At 44.9% G+C, this 21008-nt stretch overlaps 1 protein-coding gene across 1 annotated transcript; it reads right to left on the bottom strand.

Moving 5' to 3' along the window:
* Positions 1-626: 626 nt before the first annotated feature.
* TEN1 (TEN1 subunit of CST complex) lies at positions 627-14117 on the bottom strand. Its single transcript, XM_065908902.1, has 3 exons — positions 14023-14117; positions 10181-10338; positions 627-765 (listed from the first exon to the last, which is right to left on the bottom strand). The coding sequence occupies exons 1-3, from the start codon at positions 14109-14111 to the stop codon at positions 644-646; spliced, it is 369 nt and encodes a 122-aa protein (XP_065764974.1). The 5' UTR covers positions 14112-14117; the 3' UTR covers positions 627-643.
* Between the last annotated feature and the right edge of the window lie 6891 nt (positions 14118-21008).

The following is a 21008-nucleotide window of genomic DNA, read 5'->3' as shown; positions in this document are numbered from 1 at the left end:
CAGGAGGGTCCAAACTTCCCCAGCCCAGCACCCGCCCCTGCCCGGGACCCGGCCCCAGGGCGGGAGGCTGCCCAGAGGGGTGCCCTGGGGGGCCCAGGGTCAACTCGGGATGGAGGTCAGGGGTCAGGAAGGGCTTCAGAAGTCACAAAGCCGCACTAGGCAGCGTGGCCAGGGAGAGGGGCTGGGCCCGGCCTGTTTGGAGATGCTCGCCCACTGAGGGCAGAACCTTGGCAGGAGCGGCCCCCGCTGTGACCTGGGCCCCTCCACCTGGTCCTGGGCCACCCACCGCCAGCAGCCTCCCCTCAGGCCCTCAGCCCAGAATTCACCAGAAACCCTGCGATCCTGCGGCCTCTCTGCCAGGCAGGCCGCCTGCTCCGAGGCTCCCCCTCCTGGCCCCGGCCGGCACTGCACCACGTGCACGCACTGCTCAGTCACACCACCAGGCTTTATTCACAGGGACATTCTGGAACTCTCCAGGACCCACACGAGGCCCAGCGCCCGGCCTCGGAGCGCTAGGCTGCCCTCCCCTCGTCTCTCCAGACAAAGGCTGTCAGTCGGGGGACGCTCCTGCCTCTTCTCTGCAGCAGCTCCAGCGTCTGGCCGGGCGGGAAGGCGGCATTGTCAGGAGCTCCTGGTTTGCTGCCTACTGGCCTCTGTCCCGCTCTTGCTGGTACAGCCTCTGCTCCCGGATGGCTTGTTCTAACAAGGGGAGGTTCATTCCTTCCACACACGTCAGCACCCGAGCCTTCACCACGCAGCTTCCGTCTGAAACACACAGACACCAAGGCCCCGGCAGGGTCAGCAACGCACCCTTCAGAGACATTCTGACTGTTTCTCCTCAATTTATCCTCAGTCCTGAGTTTGGACAGAGAGTCTGACAGGGCAGAGGTGAGAAGGATGGTTTACGGATGCTGGCGATTTGTATACTTGGGCCTCAGAACTGTTGGGCCCGCCACACACTACAGACATGGAACTTAGGGGGGTAGCCTGAAAAGTCCCCTTCCCCTGGGAGAAGGCCCAGAAAGACGTGGCCTCTGCTCCCCTCTTTCGTCATCCTAACTCCCGCCAGCTTCTCTGTAGGGCTCAAAGGCCCAGAGTTGAGGAACGGTCTCTATCACATCCTAGTTCTCCGTTTGTACCAGAGGGCCCCTTGGCATCATGGCAATTGAGGCAAAGAGAACCCCACATTGAAAAACAAATTTATTTATTTATTTGGCTGTGCCAGGTCTTAGTTTCAGCACATGGGATCTTCTGTCTTCTTTGCGGCGTGTAAACTCTTAGCTGCAGCATGTGGGATCTAGTTCCCTGACCAGGGATAGAACCCAGGCTCCCTGCATGGAGAGCATGAGTCTTAGCCACTGGACCACCAGAGAAGTAACCCCATATATATATATTTTTTTAATGAATACAGTTCCCAACAAACACAGAAGACTTTTAATGATATTAATAAAGCTCCTTAATTGTTTCCCCCCCACCCCCGGCCATGTTGCACAGCATGTGGGATCTTAGTTCCCTGATCAGGGATCAAACCTGTGCCCCCTGCACTGGGAGCATGGAGTCTTAACCACCGGACTTGCAGGGAAGTCCTGAGAACCCCATATTTAATCAATCCAAGGGGAGAGTCTAGCCTAATAGGGGCAGATTATCCCACCCTGGACAAGCGGCTGCGGGTGCTTCTAGCAGATGCTGTGGTTTCCCAATGGAAAGGTTTGTCAATGTACAGGTGACATCAAACAGGAAGGACATCTGGAGTTTGTCCTCTTAACAGTTTGTTTTTGTTTCCACTATGTTCTCTCTGCTCTCTGAGCACGTCAATGAATACAATAAATGTTCTAGAACGTTACCCTGTCCTCTTTGATGCCGTTTTGAGATAGAGGTATCCTGTGATTGGAGTCTATGCCTAACCTTCCTTCTAGTCTAGGACACGTTATTGATTTAACACAGCCCGACGGCAGAATTCAGAGGCTTGGACTGTCTAAATTGCAAACTCTAATATAGGAAGATGAACTCATTTGAAACAAGAGGTTGCCTGTGTGTCGTCAGCTTCTGTTGCCCCGGCACTTGGACTGCAGAGGCTGCTATGCCTAGATCAGGGGGGCATGGGGCTGTCCATCTTTGAAAGGTCTACATAAATGGAATAAAAGAAGAACATCTGAAGAACAGGGGCGAGAGAAAGGAGTTGATGAGGTCATTTAGGGTAATCTCTTCTTGCAAAGATAAAAAGAACCTGCAGCAAAGGAAAAGGGGCAGATAAAAGAGCAAACAGAAGGCAGTGGGTTGAGGTGTGAGTCTGAGATAAGGAAGGGATGATATGGAAAAAACAGACCTTCTTTTAGGAAGTTTGACTGTGGAGGCAGGAGGGTCATAGCCAGGTAGATATAAGGCCGAACTTGACAGCTTATTGTTGCTATTATTTTAATACAGAAGACACCTGAGTGCTTTATATGCTGGGAGGGAAGAACCACTGGTAATAGGTTAAGGGTTCAGCTGAAAAAGCAGAGCCCCGCAGGAGGGCAGGCGTTGGTTACAGCAGGGGCGCTGCGCCCCAGGCAGGAGGGAGCCTCCTCTCTCCCAGACTGGAGGGAAGCAGCTCCTGATGGGCGTGGCCGTTGTCCTTCAGTCTCTAAGGCTCCTGGCGACGCCCTGGCCTGCAGCACACCGGCTCCTCCGTCCTCCACTGTCTTCCCAAGTTTGCTCACGTCGGTGATGCCATCTAGCCATCTCAACCTCATGGACGCTGGTGCACATAATCCTAGGGCAGACTGCTGCTGTGGCCTCAGTTTAACGTGGGATGTAGGAGGTGAAGGAGATGTACTGGGAAGGACAGGGGAGGTGGCGATGTAGGGGTTCCTGCATGATAGGTGAATGCCTAAAGTAGCTGTGGCAGCGGGGGGGTTGGGTCGGGGGGCGGGAAGGGGACTGATCAGGACACGTAGAAGGAACTCTAGGCAGGTCCCCGGAGAGAGAAGGGCCCACAGGAGATAACAGACCTTGAAACCAGGGGAATCCCTGGAGCTTTGTGAACTTTCTACATCAACAGTTAGGTGGGACCTGGGACCTGGCAATCAAATTGCCAACATCCGTTGGATCATCAAAAAAGCAAGAGAGCTCCAGAAAAACATCTACTTCTGCTTTATTAACTATGCCAAAGCCTCTAACTGTGTGGATCACAACAAGCTGTGGAAAATTCTTAACGAGATGGGAATACCAGACCAGCTGACCTGCCTCCTGAGAAATCTGTATGCAGGTCAGGAAGCAACAGTTAGAACTGGACATGGAACAACAAACTGGTTCCAAATTGGGAAAGGAGTACGTCAAGGCTGTATATTGTCACCCTGCTTATTTAACTTATATGCAGAGTACATCATAAGAAACGCTGGGCTGGAGGAAGCACAAGTTGGAATCAAGATTGCCGGGATATCAATATCAATAATCTCAGATATGCAGATGACACCACCCTTATGGCAGAAAGCAAACAATAACTAAAGAGCCTCTTGATGAAAGTGAAAAAGGAGAGTGAAAAAGCTGGCTTAAAACTCAACATTCAGAAAACTAAGATCATGGCATCCAGCCCCATCACTTCATGACAAATAGATGGGGAAACAGTGGAAACAGTGTCAGACTTTATTTTTTGGGGCTCCAAAATCACTGCAGATGGTGATTGCAGCCATGAAATTAACAGATGCTTACTCCTTGGAAGGAAAGTTATGACCAACCTAGATAGCATATTAAAAAGCAGAGACATTACTTTGCCAACAAAGGTCCGTCTAGTCAAGGCTATAGTTTTTCCAGTGGTCACGTATGGATGTGAGAGTTGGACTGTGAAGAAAGTTGAGCACCGAAAAATTGATGCTTTTGAACTGTGGTGTTGGGAGAAGACTCTTGAGAGTCCCTTGGACTGCAAGGAGATCAACCAGTCCAGGTGACTCACTGGAAAAGACACTGATGCTGGGAGGGATTGGGGGCAGGAGAAGGGGATGACAGAGGATGAGATGGCTGGATGGCATCACTGACTCAATGGACAAGAGTTTGAGTAAACTCCGGGAGTTGGTGATGGACAGGGAGGCCTGGCGTGCTGCGATTCATGGGGTCGGACAATGAATCGGACACGACAATGAGTCGGACACGACTGAGCTGAACTGAACTGTTGAGAGAAGTCTCTTGAGAGTCCCTTGGGCTGCAAGGAGATCCAACCAGTCCATCCTAAACGAGATCAGTCCCGGGTGTTCATTGGAAGGACTGATGCTGAAGCTGAAACTCCAAAACTTTGGCCACCTGATGCAAAGAACTCATTTGAAAAGACCCTGATGCTGGGAAAGATTGAAGGTGGGAGGAGAAGGGAACAGAGGATAAGATGGTTGGATGGCATCACAGACTCAATGGACATGAGTTTGAGTAAACTTCGGGCATTGGTGATGGACAAGGCCTGGCATGCTGTGGTTCATGGAGTTGCAAAGAGTCAGACACGACTGCGCAACTGAACTGAACCGAATTGAAAGGGTGGAGACTGGGGCTTAATCAGGAATGAGCAATGGAAGGTGGGGTTGGAACTTCTGCTAGGAAAGCGATTGAAATGATAGCAAGATCCAGCTGGAAGGGAGAGGAGGTGGGAGAAAATGGAGTCCAAAGTCTTCAGGTTCCCAGTGGTGACAAGGCAGAGGGCAGAAAGATACTGAGGGTGGAACCCAGTTTCGGATGGCAGAGGCGGGTGGTTTTGGGTGTGAAGGAAGCATGAGGTAGAGGTGCTTGGAAGCAGAACTGGTCACTGCAGAGGCGGAGGGGAAGGTGAGGGGGACAAACTTGAAGAGCCGGCTAGATTCCAGCCCCGCCTCTGGGTTCTGGGACGTGCGTGACCTGAGAGGCTCCATGTAGGAGGGCAGGGGGGGAAGTGCTGTCCGGGACAAAAGCTAGGTTTCAGGCAAGTCCCAGAGAAGGCGAGAGCATAGGAAAGGGGCTTGAAATAAAATAGTGACAATATAAAAAGTAGCAAAATACAAAACCAAAACAAAAATAGTGAACTATAAAAACAAATGAATGCTTTACAGACTGGGAAACAGAATTTTCAGCAAAGTACAAACCTTGAAAGCATTCCTCTCTTTAATTTGGTAATTCTTTACTGTGGAAGAGCTCAGAATGTCACTTCTGTTTTAAATAACAGAACTGGGGAAATGTCATTTGGATTATGACATTAGGAAGGTTTGAGAGGACACACGGAAGGCCTCCAAGGGGCAGGAAGCAGCAGTCAGGTGAATGGAAACCAGAAGAGGTGGGACTTCTGATGAGCACCCCAGGGCAGCCTGCTGCTGTCGCCGAGCAAGGGAGCAGATGGGAGGCCGGATCCTCACCCCGTAATCACTGGATCAGAAGCCCTGAGCCCTGCAGGGTGTCCTGGCCTGCTGGAAGGGACATAGCACTGGCATTTTCTCACTGGCATTTTGCCTACAAACATTTCAGAAAGATGACCAGGCAGCCTCTTATCTCTGCTCAGAACTGCAGACCTCGCTGTGGGGCAGGCAGGGCCTGTGTCTGGCTGACCTTTGTGTCCCCAGAGGACTTTGGACCCGGCTGGGGGCCAGACATGCCACCCCAGGCCACAGGTCAGCAGCCACTGTAAAGCTCAGCCCACACTCTGCCCTCCCTCCTCACCGCTGTCTTTCTTTCCTGCGTCAGTCTCGAATGATGAGTATGTATGCCTCAGAAGTTAGAAATTGAGGGAAAATTTTTTTTAAGGAAAGAAAAAAAAACACAGATGGCAATGAAAAATAATGAGAAATGAGAAACTACTTGGGGCCTAGGAAAAGTGCTGCTGGGTTATTGATTATAATAATAATATTGATTATTAGTCAAGCTGCTGGCTTGACTATTAAGCTTCCTGGGTTGGTTTGTTTGTTTTTTTTTTTTTTTTTTTTTTTAAAACTTTTAAACCAGACCTCTTTCAAATAAACTGAAAGATAGATATCTCCATCTGCAAGACCAGCTTGCAATTCATCAACAAGCACCAAGGTACAGATCTGTTTGTTTTTAGAAAGGTTAAGTTCAAAGACCTATGCTCCTGAGGGGCGAAAGGCAGGAATCAAAGGCCACATAGGAAGCACAGAATTTTCCAGGGTCTCCCCCTGCCACGAGGCAGGTAACAAGCGTAGCAGGTGCGGGGGCCTCACGGGGGAACGCTCTGCACCGGCCAGCTGGTGACGAGCCTCCAGGAATACAGATGGAAACACGGAAAAAAAGAGAGAAGGAAAAAGAACATGCAGACAGCACTTGTGGCATCTTCAAGGGACAGAGTACAATAACCATCAGAACTTTAGACTGCAAAACTTGGAGAAATCAAAACTGTGCCAGGCCTCCTGACAGAAGGAGACCCTTCCAGGCCATACCTTCTGGACCAGCTTGTCTCCTGGTCTGAACTGGAGGGAACCACTTCATATGCCCAACGCGCCTACCTGCACCTGCTTTTCAGCCAATTGCCTAGGATAGGGCGGTCACCCCACCCCGGAGGAAGAGGCATGTGGCTCCAGGGCAGGCAGAGGAGCGCTGGGGGTGGTTTGTTTTTTTGTCAAGCATACATCCCAGCAGGGGACTTCCCTGGCAGTCCAGCGGTTAAGATTCCTCACTTTCAATGCAGCAGGCGGGGGTTTAATTCCTGGTTGGGGAACTAAGGTCTCACATGCCACATGGCATGGACAAAAAAATTTTTAGAAAGTTAAAAAAGAAAAAAAGAAAAAAAAAAAAGAATACATCAGAGCGGTTACTGTCTGTGTTCTCCTGGTGCGTTACACCAGAGGCCCACAGTTGATGAGTTAGCTATTTGTAATGTTTGATCAACAGGGCAGGCCTGACTCCTGTGCTAACTAACATTCCCCACAAACTTCTACTTAAATATTTGAGCAGCCAGTGATAAGGATCTTCACCTGGGTTTATTCTTGCCTCAGGGCTAGAATTTAATCCTTTCTCCTATGCTTATTCACTGTGATTCTCTAAAGAACTTTCCCTGAAATAAAATCCATTCAGAAAAAGGCAGGATAAAATCAAAGGGAGGAGGAGCAGGTTTAATGCAAGGAGGAGGAAGCCAACAACTAATTCCAGATCCGTGGTCTCCAATAAATGGCATTAAAAAAAAAAAGAAAGGAAGACAGAACTGTTACAAGACTTGGGATATGTAACCCAAAGGCAAGGCGTGGATTTTGTTCACCTCCTGCTTTTCAACTTAACATTTCTAAAAAGCCATTTTGGGGCCGAGGAAGGGAATGAACAGGGACAAGCTATGTCCTAGAGTATATCAAGGACTAGCTAGTGATTTTGTTGGGTGCTTTCGTGATTTTGTTAGAGATACACACTGAAGTATTTATGGATAAATGAAACAATGTCAGATTTGCTCTAAAATACACCAGTAACATAAGTAGGTAAGGGACTTCCCTGGTGGTCCAGCGGTCATGCTCCCAGAGATTGAGCGAGGGCTAAGATCCTACAGGCATCACAACACAGAAAAAAGAAAAATTAAGTAAGTGCATGTGGGCGATGAAGACACAGATCAGTGGAATACAGATCTCTGCTGAATCTGGGTGACAGGTATGTGGAGGGTCATTCTACTTTTGTGTGTATGTTTGATTTGAAAATGTTAAATTTTAAAAAGTTATTTGGATTGAACTTTATTCAAGAGTTATTGGACTTTACAGTTTTTTCCATTTTTCTTTCCACAAATAATTCTACATGTCCACTCGAGGCCCTGGTCCCACCTTTGTTTCAACCTCTATCTCTGTATCTGCGATCAGACCTTTGAGTTCCAGATACTCAGCACTCAACTCCTAAGAGCTCCCAGGACTTCCTGCCAGAGCCAGGAGTACAGGAGGGAGCCTCGGGTGATGTGGGGTGAGGTCAAAGTGGAAATCATTTATTCCAGGTCCTTTGTCCTCAATTCCACCCCTTCTCCTGATACTTCTTTCAAATCAATTAAGAGGGAAAGGACTCTGAGCTCAAAGGCTTAAGCCCGAATAAAGATTAACTTTTATTAAACCAAACATAATTAAAGTAAGCTCCATTTAATTGCTTTCTTCTAGTGCATTTCGTCCAGAGTTAAAAACTACTGAAACTTCTAGAAAGTAAGTTGGCACTGTAAATCAAGAGATATATCCTTTAATGGAGCAATTCCACTTTTAGGAAACTACCCTTAAGAAATAATCAGAAAATGAACAAAGATTAGAACACAAGGCTATTAACTGTAGTGTTTTTAATATATATCAAGACAGATTTATAAAACCTGGGTTCTGCTCCCCGCCCCGGGCTATAAAGCAATATATTTTCATTGTAAAATGCTAACAAAAGTACAGGGAATCCTATAGTTCTACCACCCAGGCATAATTACTCTTTAACATTTTGGTAAATAATATTTCAAACTTTTGTATGTATAAAAATGTCCATCTAACAAAAGTGAGATCAAATGATACATATTGTTTTATAAACTGCTTTTTCTTTAGTGAAATACTATGAACATCTTATCATGTCAATAGATATAGATTTATAACACCATTTTTGATGGTTGTATAATATTCTCCAACTGAATATCACATAGTTTTTTAATGAATTAATGTACAGTGTACTTATAAGAGCAAGAAATGGAAACAACACAAATGTCTAATGCTTGTGTGAATTAGTGCGTGTCAGGAAGCATTTAACAAAAGGCTTCCTGTGTGCTGTTTTGGATCTGTCAGGAACCCTCTGGCCCTTATTGATTCCTGAATATTCAGGAATTAAGAGGAGAGACACGCCTTTCCCGGGGCTGAGGAATCTAGGCATTTCTCATTACGATGATAAGTACCCTCTTCCTTTTTATGAGCCATACGGTAAAAGGTGATTGTTTGCAACTCTCTCTCTTTGATAGGGATCGTCTTTTGTTTTGTAAGTCTGGAATTTTAATCTTTGTCTTTGCTGAGAATAACCACCTTGTAAGACAGTATATATGCCCACGCCATGTTGATTAAAACACCTTTGCTCCATCAGAGCTTTGGTCCCCATGTCCTTTCTTTCTTTCTTCTCTCTCTGTCTCTCTCTCTATTTCTGGTTAATTCCTTGCAGCGCGGAGGCCCGCTGAGCTCACTTTCTTGCCTGGGCTTCTAAGGCCCTCTCGAGAGGGCGCCCTGCGCCTTCACCCACTCGAGAGGGTGCCTGGTGCCCACGTGCAGCAGCGCGAGCTCCAAGAACAGGGCTCTATTGGCTTTCCGCGTAAACCAGGGGATATCAGCCTCTTTCTCTCTCTTACTCTCGGAACCACCAGGTTCTGGTCCATTAAAGGACCAACGAGTGCGTGCGTGTGTGTGTGCATGCTCAGTTGTGTCCGACTCTTTGCAACCCCATGGACTATGGCCCACCAGGCTCCTCTGTCCATGGGATTTCCCTGGCAAGAGTACGGGAATGGGTTGCCCTTTCCTCCTCCAGGGGATCTTCCTGATCCAGGGGTCGAACCCAAGTCTCCTGTGGCTGGCAGATTCGTTACCACTGAGCCACCTGAGAAGCCCTGTGTGAATTAGTATATACATCTAATCTATAAAATATTATGTAGCCATTAAATACTTAAGAAGAAATTTCAAGACACAGAGAAATCCTTATGAAATAATGTTAAACTAGAATAACCAGATACAAGATGCTCTAGTTACATAAACCATAGGACAAAAATGGTGCAGGGACGGCCAGAGAGGGAGGCAAAGAATCCCAAGTTCCAGGTTTTAAAGTTTTGCAACCTTCTACTCCCGATGCCACAGAGATTCTCCCAGGTTGCTTCTTTTCTATTTCTCTCACCCTGACTTCCTGGCCTCTGACTCTAGCCCCTCTTACTTCTTGGCCTCTGACTCTAGCCCCTCTTACTTCTTGGCCTCTTACTCCCACCTCTCTGGGTCTTGGTTTTCTCATCTATGAAATAGCCATAAGATAACTAAGATTAAGGGCTGGTGAGTAGATTCAAAAACTTTTAAGCAAACCACAAGCCTGGCACATTCTAGACCTTCAGAAATGAAGGGTTTCTCTCCCCGCTTTCTCACTCCCCTATGGGAGGTCCATTGGGAAGGCGGTCACATCTCTTTCCCTTGAGTCCCTACTGATCTGGAAGGAATGTTAACCCCAATGAGGGACCCATGCTGGGTTAGAAGCCAGGCCCAAGCACCCAAAAGACTATGAGGGCAAGGCTTACCCTTCTGGTGCTCCAGTTCCCCGAGGACAGTGTAGAGGGAGCCCAGCTGGGCTTGGAACGGTTCCACCAACTTGGTACAGACGAGGATTGGGTACTGGTCAGATCTGAGCTGAGCCATCAGGGTTACTTGGGACTGGGTCATGTCGTAGCTGCACAACCTGGAAGTCAGGGTACATGGGATCATTCCCATCCACTGACAGAATCACCCCAAGGCTCAAAAGGTTCTGGGAGACCAGGATGTCCATGGGAAAATGTTCAGCCCCACTCGGATCAGAAAAATTAAAGTGGTAGCAACAGAAAACATTGTTTTGGTCTATATAATTGAAGTATAAATTACATGCATTAAAAGACATCTGTTTGAGACTTTCCTGGGGGTCTGGTGGGTAAGACTCTGAGTTCCCAATGCAGGGGCCCAGGTTCGATCCCTGGTCAGGGAACTAGATCCTACATGCTTCGACCAAGAGTTTGCATGCCATGACTAAAGATCCCGAGAGCCGCAAATAAGACTCAGTGCAGCCAAATACAAAAAAATTATTTTAAAAAAATTTTTAATGGACTTGCTCATTGACTGTTGACAAAAGTATCCACTGTGCAAGCGAGAATCCCAATCAAGCTTTGGCACATTTCCATCACCCCCCAAAACCCCCTTGTGCCCCTCTGAACTCAGTCTTCCCACTCCCACCTCAGGCAATCACTCATCTGCTCTTGGTCTCCATAGGTGAGTTTTCCTGTTTAAACATCTCATGTGAATGGAACCTTATAAGCATGTATCCTTCTGTGTCTAGCTTCTTTGCTTCAGCATAATGGCTCTGAGACCCATTTATATGTTTCATGAATCAGTAGCTTGCTCCTTTTTGTATTGCTTGTTAGCACTCTGTTGAATGGACTAATACATTATTATTATCCATTTACCAGCTGATTTAGTTTGCTTATGAACTTGTGCTGAACACGTTTTCGTTTCTCGTGGGGAAATATCCAAGTGGGATTTTTGGGTCGCACGGTCAAACTGTCTGTTTAAAGGAAACTGCCAAATTATTTTTCAAAGTGGTGGAGTCACTTTGAAAGTCACTTACTTACCTTCCCCCCAGCAATGTATGAGGGCTCTAGTTACTCCAAATCCTTGTCAGCACTTGATCTGGTCAGTCTTTTAGCCACTTTAGTGGGCATGAGATACCATAACATTGTGGTTTTAATTTGCATTTCCTTAATGATGCATGACGTTGAACAACTTTTCATGTGTTTATCTGCGATCTGGATAGCTTCTCTGACAGTGTTTGTTGAAATCTTTTACCTATTTAAAAATTAAGTTCTTTATTAGGAATTCCTTGGTGGTCCAACTGTTAGGACTCCGCACTTCCACTGCTGAGGGACTGGGTTCAATCCCTTGTCAGGGAAAAAAGATCCCATAAGCCATATGGTGTGGCCAACAAAATAAAAAATATATAAATAAAAATTAAGTTCTTAATGTTATTATTGGATTCTATGAGTTCTTCATATATTCTAAATACAAATCATCTGTTGAATATATACAATATACATACACACATCACTCCCAAACATCTCCCAGTTTGTGGTTTGTCTTTTAATCTTCTTGATGGTATCTTTTGATGAGAAGCTTTTAATTTCGTTGAAGTCCAAATTTATTCATTACTTCTCTTTTATGGCTTTTGTTTTCTGAGTCCAAGAAATCTTTGCCTACCTCAAGGCGTATGTGAAGATCTTCTACTTTCTTCTAAACAATTTTATGGTTTTAGCTTGTACACTGATGATCCAGTTAGAATAATTCATGTGTGTGTGTGCTGTGGGGTAGGGATCAAGGTGTTTTTTAACCTCCATAAGAATAACCACTGGACCTGCCAGAGAAGTCCCATTAATAAGTTTTATATCCATGCTCCTAAACATCACTCTTCTTTGGGGCCACCCAGCCCCCAAAGTACTCCATGCAGTCAAGCTCTTGGAGGTGGAGGCAGGGGGGAGGGTAGACTCCCATTTCCACACACCTGCTCTGATTCTGTGCTGTTAGAGAAGGTTCTTGAGAGTCCCTTGACTGCAAGGAGATCCAACCAGTCCATCCTAAAGGAAATCAGTCCTGAATATTCATTGGAAGGACTGATGCTGAAGCTGAAGCTCCAATACTTTGGCCACCTGATGTGAAGAACTGATTCACTGGAATAGACCCTGATGCTGGGAAAGACTGAAGGTGGGAGAAGGGAAAGACAGAGGATGAGATGGTTGGATGGCATCACCGACTCAATGGACATAAGCTTGGGTAAACTCCGGGAGTTGGTGATGGACAGGGAGGCCTGGCGTGCGGCAGTCCATGGGGTTGCAAAGAGTCAGACATGACTAAGCGACTGAACTGAACTGAACTGATATGTCTCCAAGACAGGCCCCAGTGATCCTTCTTTTTGTTTGTTTGTTTGCACTGGGTCTTTGTTTTGGCACGTGGGCTCTTCCTTGTGGTTCTCAGGCTTAGTTGCCCTGCAACATGTGAGACCTTAGTTCCCTGACCAGGGATCAAACCTGGGTCCCTGCACTGAAAAGTGGATTCTTAGCCACTGTACCACCAGGGAAATCCCTCCAGTAATTCTTATATCCTGGCATGCACATCCCTGTGTAATCTATCACCCAAACTAGTGCTGACTTATTTTTTCTTTTTTGGCTGCACTGTGTCTTAGTTGCTGCATATGGGATCTAGTTCCCTGACCAGGGATCGAACCTGGGCCCCCTGCATCAGGAGCTCAGAGTCTTAACCACCGGACCACCAAGCAAATCCCTAGTGCTGACTTATGTAACCAACAAAACATTGCAGAGATGATCTAGGGTGATTTCTGAGATGAGGTCATTGACACTGTGGCTTTATCTTTGCTGGCTCTGTTGAGTCACTCCTTCTGGAGAAAGTCAGCTGCCAGATCATGAAGACCTTCAAGCAGTCATATACTGAAATCCGTATTTTGAGAAAGTGAGCCTGTGTGACGAGAGGCAGCATAAAACTGCCCAACATGTGAGGAAGTCCCTGTAGAATCAGATCCTCTAGCTGCACACCAGCCTTCAGATGCTGGCAGCCCTGGCCAGCATCTCAATTACAATCCTCAAAGCCAATCTGAGCCAGAAGCACCCAGCAAAGTCATTTCCTAATTCCTGACCCATGGTACATATGAAAAAAATAAACTTTTGTGGTCATTTGAAGCCACTAAATTTTGGGGCGATTTGTTACCCAGCAGTATGTGACTACGGGCTTCCCTGGTGGCTCAGAAGGTAAAGAATCCACCTGCAATGCAAGAGACTGGGGTTCGATCCCTAGGTTGGGAAGATGCCTTGGAGAAGGGAATAGTTAACCAGACTAGTATTCTTGCCTGGAGAATTCCATGGACATAAGAGCCTGGCGGGCTACAGTCCATTGGGTCACAAAGAGTCGGACATGAGTGAGTCACTAACACTGCACTGGAATATGTATACTAACACAGTATATATGTTTATACACATATTGTGTGTATACACACCCATGTATACATATAAACACACATGAAAAAGCATGTATTCAAGAAAAGGTTAATGGTCGGTGATTTTTGCTGGCTTTCTTTACACATTTACAGATTATCAACATTTTTTACAATGAATATACATTGATTTTTTAAATATTCTTTAAATAATTAGATAAAATTGTAAGACTTTTGTTTTTTTAAACAATTTTGAAAATATAGTGAGTTTAAAATAAAAATAAATCATTTAAAATAATTAAAAACATATAATTTAAAAATAATTTTTAAAATATATTAAAAGACTCAATTTTGTTTTAAACACTCCCCCCCCCCGCACCCCGTGAAGAAAAACATTCTCACCTGCCAAATGTCCTCAGTGTGTTCCCGTCAGGAACTTGGCCAGCACTGACCTCCCAGGGGAAGAAATAGATCCCAGGTTTGGGCAGCATTATTGTTTCTGTAACCAAATAGTTGACATGGATTTCCCTGGTAAGCATACTGGAGCGAGTTGCCACTTCCTTCTCCAAGGGATCTTCCCGACCCAGGGATACACAGAACCTGCCTCTTGCATTGGCAGGAGGATTCTTTACCACTGAGCCACTTGGGGATCCAGAAAGTATATTATTCCCACTCTAATTCCTATGCAACCATTTCCCTCCTCAAGCCCCTAAAAGGGTCCATAAAAGGCAGATAGTAATGTGACTTCTGTCACTACTGACCTCTGTCATCCTAGTATGAAAACTCTCATAGCCAATACATAGCTAATGAGTGTACTTTATTTCCTTTCAACTTTATTTCCAAAAACATGCAATGAGTTGGCTTGGCCCATGCTGATGCTTGCCAATCCCTGCCAAGGTGAACCTGTTTTCATAAAATATTTATCTTCTTATTATGCAAATAAAGACAAAGATGAGTATATCTTTATTTTCCATCTATACTATAGTACACATGCTGTTCTTGATTTTTTTCACTTAATATATTTTGACACTTTCATAGTTGTACATAAAAGGTGTCTTCACATTTTTAAAATAAACTTTATGGAGAAGGAATGGCAACCCACTCCAGTACTATTGCTGGAAAATCCCATGGATGGCGGAGCCTGGTAGGCTACAGTCCATGGGGTCGCAAAGAGTCAGACACCCCACAGACTACCCCAGAAGGCTCTGGCGTCCTGCTGTTTATCTTCCATGCAAACTTTCTGGGTAAAGAGGTCATTGCTCACCTCTGTGGACAATGTAGTGTACAAGCTGTTGTTTTAAATGACAAATTTCAACTTCCTGTTTTTCTGGGCAGTCATTTTGTTTACTCGTTCAGCCCTGTGGCAGGCCTCAATAAAATGTTCATAAGGCTGACGGGAAGCACTTTCTGCTAAGGTTAAGTTGCTAATAGGTACATACAGCTACAGTGACCAGAAAGAATTGGAAGAGTTACTCTTAAGACCTATTTCTAAATACTCTGTGAAGCAATTTGGATTTCTGGCACAGCTAACATTTCCAAATTTAAAGTTTCTTCTGTAAGCCTCTTGCATTGAAGGCCAGTCATCTGTTCCAGTCCGTTAAGATGGGACACAGCGGGTCTAACATAAAACGCAGATGTAAGTACTTGTGCAAGTAAAAAAAAAGATAATAATAATAAAAATAAAATAAACTTTTTATTTTTGAATGATTTTCATTTTTTTCAAAATGTTAGACAAATGCGGATTTAAGACTAACTAAAGGCATCCTGAAAATGTTGGCCTTCAACTGTTTCTGGATTGGACAAGCAAGTGGAGATCTGAACCAAGAAAATGGTAATTAAATAATTTCAAGATCCTGAAAATCAGATGACACAGCTCTACTCCCAAAGTTTAAGGTAACCTGGAAACTTGCACAAGTGTTTGCAATATCCTCTGGCAAGGAGGTCGTGGGGGATGGTTGTTGACCCATGTTCCATGTCATGTCAGTGTCGTGGGCCAAGAATGAGTTTGGCCAACGTAGTGGAGAAGCAACTTACTCAGGGGTTCCTCCAAACACAGACATCCTTCGTAGCTGCGACCTTTGAGAGAGCTATCTAGTTACCACAGACAGCTCCCTAATTGTCTCTGGCCTGAGAGAGAAGCAAAAAAACAGAACCAAACCCCCAAAACAGTCAAGAGAAGGAAAAAAATATAGTGGTTGCTCTTGTTGATAATGAGGACAATCCCATCCAATCTAGCAAATGCTGCAACTTGAGAATCTTTTTTAAAGTAATTCTTCCACTCTCAAGTACCATGTATAAGTTAAACTATAAGTAACTAGGTCATTAATTTTTATTTTTAAAATTACCATGCAGAAGCACTGATTCTTTGAGGGTGGGGAGGAAAATCCTTTGTAAATTTTTTTAAAGATATAATTTTACTTATTTATTTATTTTGGTTGCATTGGGTCTTTGTTGCTGTCCCTAGCTGTAGCCCGTGGGAGCTACTCTTCGTTGCGGTGCATGGGCATCTCATTTTGGTGACTCCTCTTGTTGCGGAGCATAGACTCCAGGCATGCGGGCTTCAGTAGTTGCAGCACCCAGACTCAGTACTTGTGGCTCCTGGGTTTAGCTGCTCCTCCTTAGGCAGAATCTTCCCAGACAAGGGGTCAAACCTGTGTCCCCTGCATTGGCAGGCAGATTCTTATCCACTGTACCATCAGGGAAGCCCTCTTTTGTAAATTTTAACCTCAATGTTTTTTTTCAAACAAAAGTTGCTATGTGTTTACTTAGATATTTCTGTTGACTTAATAAGCACAGCTGGCTCCATAAATCATTATCCATATATTATTGCACACTCAAGAATGTTTCTGTGAAGATATATCAGAACAGGCTTCTCCTGTGGCTCAACTGGATTTCAAATAATCTCTCTGGAAATCTGAATAATGGTACAACCTGTACTTCAAGCCCTTTTATTCCTCAAGGTAAAATATCCCCTTAGGAGAAAAATCCATGGTATGAAAAACATTCCTTTTAATGACTGGGAAGTTTGAAAATACTGTACAGGAAGGGTGATGACCCAGTCTAACTGCTTCTTCCATCTTTTCTGAAGGAACTGCCCAGGTTTCTGCAGTGGGATTGAAGATTGAGAAGTAACACTTATAACTAAGTTCATCATAGCTTTTGTCGGCTTAGGACTTGTTTCTTCCTTTCTTTCTTTCTTTCTTTTTTATTAGTTGGAGGGGACTTGTTTCTTGTGGACAAGAAACTTTATTATACATGTTTACCGGTCCACAATTAGAACAGGTTACTGGTTTACCACAAAAGCGTAAGGATATAACTCAGGAACAACCAAAAAGAAGAGATGCATAGAACAGAGGAGGTGGGGTGGGGTGTGGCGCTTCTATGCCCTTTCTTGTCACTTGCCCAGCCCATCCCTGTGTTCACCAACCCAGAAGACATTCATTCATGTGTTTAAAGTTTCAATTCTTTGTTAGTCTTATATCACACAATGAATCGCCAATGCTAAAACTCAAGTTATGTCACATGATTTGACCTATGGCCTCAAAAGATTCTATCACATGAGGATTACTTCCAATTTAAGTGTGATCTCAACTAAATTAATTTTACAGTGACCAAATAAAATGACTATTTATGCCTTTAAAAGTTTTGCAATCACCAGAGTAAAAGTAAATTCAGGGAAGAATCATCAATGGATGTGAAAAGTTATTGGGTAAAAGTCTGAAGAACAGGTTATTTAGGGACTTCCCTGGTGGTCCAGTGGCTAAGACTCCACAGCTCCCAATGCTGGGGGCGCCAGTTCAATTCCTGGTCAGGGAACTAAGTGCCACATGCTGCAACTAAGAGTTTATATGCCTTAACTAAACAGCCTGCAAACCACAACAAAGGCTGAAGATCCCGCACAATGCAACTATGATCTGATGCGGCCAAATAAAATTTTTTTAAAAGAAAAAGAACAAGATATTTATATGGTCTCAACAAGTATCTCCCCCACAGACTACTTAATAATTACAAAGGGGAAAACAGTCTAGTTCATAGTGAAGAAAATGAACAAATACAACCTTCATGTGCCTCCTGGATGTGACACTCAGAGGACACATTGCTTCTGTGATATTCCTGTAGAAAATGCATAATCTGAATCTAATCGTGAAGAAATATCAGACAAATCTGAATTGAGAGACATTCCGCAAAGAAAGTGTCAAAATCATGGAAGACAGAGAAATCACTCTAGTTAAAAGAGACTCAAGTGATGTCAGATCGCATCGCCAACCCAGTGGACATGAATTTGAGCAAACTCCAGGAGACAGTGAAGGACAGGGGAGTTTGGCATGCTGCGGTCCACGGGGTCACAAATAGTCGGACACGACTTCAACAACAACAGCAACAACAGAAGTGACAGGACAGCTGTTACAAGTGGTATTCCTGCACCCCCGCCCCAAAGGTAAAGTTGAAGTCATAACCCCCAGGACCTCAGAATGTGAACTTCTGTAGAGAATCTGCAGAGGTAACCACGTTAAAATGAGGTCATTCCTGAGGGCCTCATCCAGTATGACAAGTATCTTTCTAAAACGGGAAAAGTTTGGACAGGGACGGACATGCACAGAGGGAAGCTAGGTGAAGATGAAGGCAGAGATACTACACAAGGCAAGGAACACTGATCGCCAGCAAGCTATCAGAGGCTGAGAGGCATGAAGCAGGTTCTCATTCACAGCCGCAGAAGGAACCACCCTGCTGACACCCTGACTGTACACTTCTGGCTTCCAGAATTCTGACACAACAAATCCCTGTTGCTTAAGCCACTTGGTCTGTAGCGCTTTGTTATGGTAGTTCTAGCAAACTAATACAGCTAAATATTAACTCATGATCCATGGACCTTGACTGGGAGGAAAAAACTGTGATAAAGGACTTCATTGGACAATCTTAAGTCCACAGAAAGGTTTGGAATAGTCTTGTATCGACATTGTGTCCTTAATTTGATAACTGCCATTCTCCTGTTTACTTCTTCCATTTACGTGCGTCCTTAACAGGGAGAGGAAATAGACAAAAGAGGATGATGTTTCAACCAGAACCAAGTCCTATGGCTTTAATACCACCTACCAGCCACCCTCTCTATCTCTTAGAGCCCCATTGTCTTCTATTTGCTCAAGCCCAGGAGTCATTCTTTTTTTTTTTTTTTTTTTTAGTATCTGTTTATGTATTTATTTCTCTTTTTGGCTGCTCTGGGTCTTAGTTGCCACACAGGATCTTTGCTGTTGCCTGGGGATCTAGTTCCCTGACCAGTGACCCAACACAGCCTCCCTGCATGCGGAACTTGGACTCTTAATCACTGGACCATCTGGGAAGTCCCTTGTTGTTCAGTGGCTAAGCTGTGTCCAAATCTTTTCGATCTCATGGACTGTAGCACACCAGGCGCCTCTGTCTTCCATGCTCTCCTGGAGTTTGCTCAAATTCAAGTCCATTGAGTTGGTGGTGCTATCTACCCATCTCATCCTCTGCCACCTCCTTCTCCTTTGCCTTCAATCTTCTCCAGCATAGGGGCTTTCCCAGTAAGGTTGCTCTTTGCATCAGGTGGCCAAAGTATTGGAGCTTCAGCAAAAGTCCTTCCAATGAATATTCAGGGTTGATTTCGTTTAGGACTGACTGATTTGATCTCCTTGCTGTCCAAGGGACTCTCAAGAGTCTTTGCCAGCAGTTTGAAAGCATCAGATCTTTGGTGCTCATCCTTCTTCGTGGTCCAACTCTCATATCTGTACATGACTGGAAAAACCACAGCTTTAACTATATGGACCTTTGTCAGCAAAGTGAGGTCTTTGCTTTTTATTACGCTGTCTAGGTTTGTCATAGCATTCCCTCCAAGGAGCAAGCATCTTTTAATTTCATGGCTGCAGTCACCGCCCTCAGTGATTTTGGAAGTCCCTTAACCACTTCTTATTATAACTGTTAAAATTACAAGTCTCCATTGGCCCATAGTGCCACGTGGAGTCTGTGCCTGTTTTGCCATCACCCCTCCTCCACCTCACCTTCACCTCAGAACTACACATTTGCTTTGTCGTAGACTTGAACAGGCTTCCCCAGACTTTCACGTGGCTGGGTCTCTCTCCTCAGCTCTCAGGCTGTCTATCTCCTTGGCAAGACCGGCCCTGTCCACCTCATCTAAAATGGCATTCTCTCCACAACTAGTCACTCCATCCTCAGTGCAGTCCACTAAATAATAGAATTTCAAATAACAAGATCTGTTTACTAGATTAATGTTGATGTCTCCCACTAGCTTACCAGTTCCATGAGGGCCATGACTTGGCATACTCCCCGGTATAGCCCCTATGCCTGACAGTGTCTGGAAAATTATTAAATATTTATCAGATGTATGGATATATTCATGAAGAAGAGAGTGAAAACCAAAACCATTTACTCCCCCTACAATCAGGCCATTCACAGAGAACCCAGACTACATCTTACTGCCCACATTAACTTAACTTCGTGGTGTTGAGTCTTTGTTAGCATCTTTTACTATTCCCGACTGTCCAGTCCAGAAAGAGAGTTTGAATACCAACACCTAGCTTGTTCACTGAGATTTTTTGAGTTCCCCTGCCTTGCCCTTTCCGCTAATTTTGAGTGTTGTGCAGTGGTTTGTTCCAAGTCTTAATCAAAGCCTTGAACTAAGAGACTCATCTTAAAGAATTGATGCTTTTGAACTGTGCTGTTGGAAAAGACTCTTGAGAGTCCCTTGGACTGCAAGGAGATCCAACCAGTCCATCCTAGAGGAGATCAGTCCTGGGTGTTCATTGGAAGGACTGACGTTGAAGCTGAAACTCCAATACTTTGGCCACCTGATGAAAAGAGCTGAAAAGACCCTGATGCTGGGAAAGATTGAGGGCAGGAGGAGAAGGGGACGACAGAGAACGAAATGGTGGATGGCCTCACCAACTCAATGGACATGGGTTTGGGCGGACTCCGGGGGCGTTGGTGATGGACAGGGAGGCCTGGCGTGCTGCGGTTCATGGGGTTGCAAAGAGCTGGATACAACTGAGTGACTGAACTGAACTGACTATGGAGTAGGAAATGGCAACCCACTCCAGTACTCTTGCCTGGAAAATCCCATGGACAGAGGAGCCTGGCGGGCTACATACAGTCCATAGGGTCACAAGGAGTGGGACATGACTTGAGTGACTTAGCACAGCACAGCAACTTTGATTAGTTTTTTGGTGCTCCCCTTTACTGTGTCTGAAGTGAATGCCTCACTCACTTTACCTTATTCTCAGCACTGTTTTTAAAAACTGATGCAATAAGAAACAGATTATTAACTAGATAGCTTTAAAAACACGATTAGGAAAAAAAGGGGGGGGCGGAATTAGTATGTTGTTTAAAGTTACAAAGGTAAGTGAGAGATAAAG

Source organism: Muntiacus reevesi, chromosome 18 (genome assembly GCF_963930625.1).
Source record: "Muntiacus reevesi chromosome 18, mMunRee1.1, whole genome shotgun sequence".
Classification (NCBI taxonomy): Eukaryota; Metazoa; Chordata; class Mammalia; order Artiodactyla; family Cervidae; genus Muntiacus; species Muntiacus reevesi.
The sequence above is the reverse complement of the archived record's forward strand: the minus strand, read 5'-3'. Positions and strand labels throughout refer to the sequence as shown.

Coding starts and splice junctions, on each gene's coding strand:
- TEN1 (XM_065908902.1), bottom strand. CDS start 14,111: ATGCTGCCCAAACCTGGGATCTATTTCTTCCCCTGGGAGGTCAGTGCT. Junction 10,339..14,022: donor ACACTGAGGACATTTGGCAG/GTGAGAATGTTT, acceptor CCTGACTTCCAG/GTTGTGCAGCTACGACATGA. Junction 766..10,180: donor GGAACTGGAGCACCAGAAGG/GTAAGCCTTGCC, acceptor TGTGTGTTTCAG/ACGGAAGCTGCGTGGTGAAG.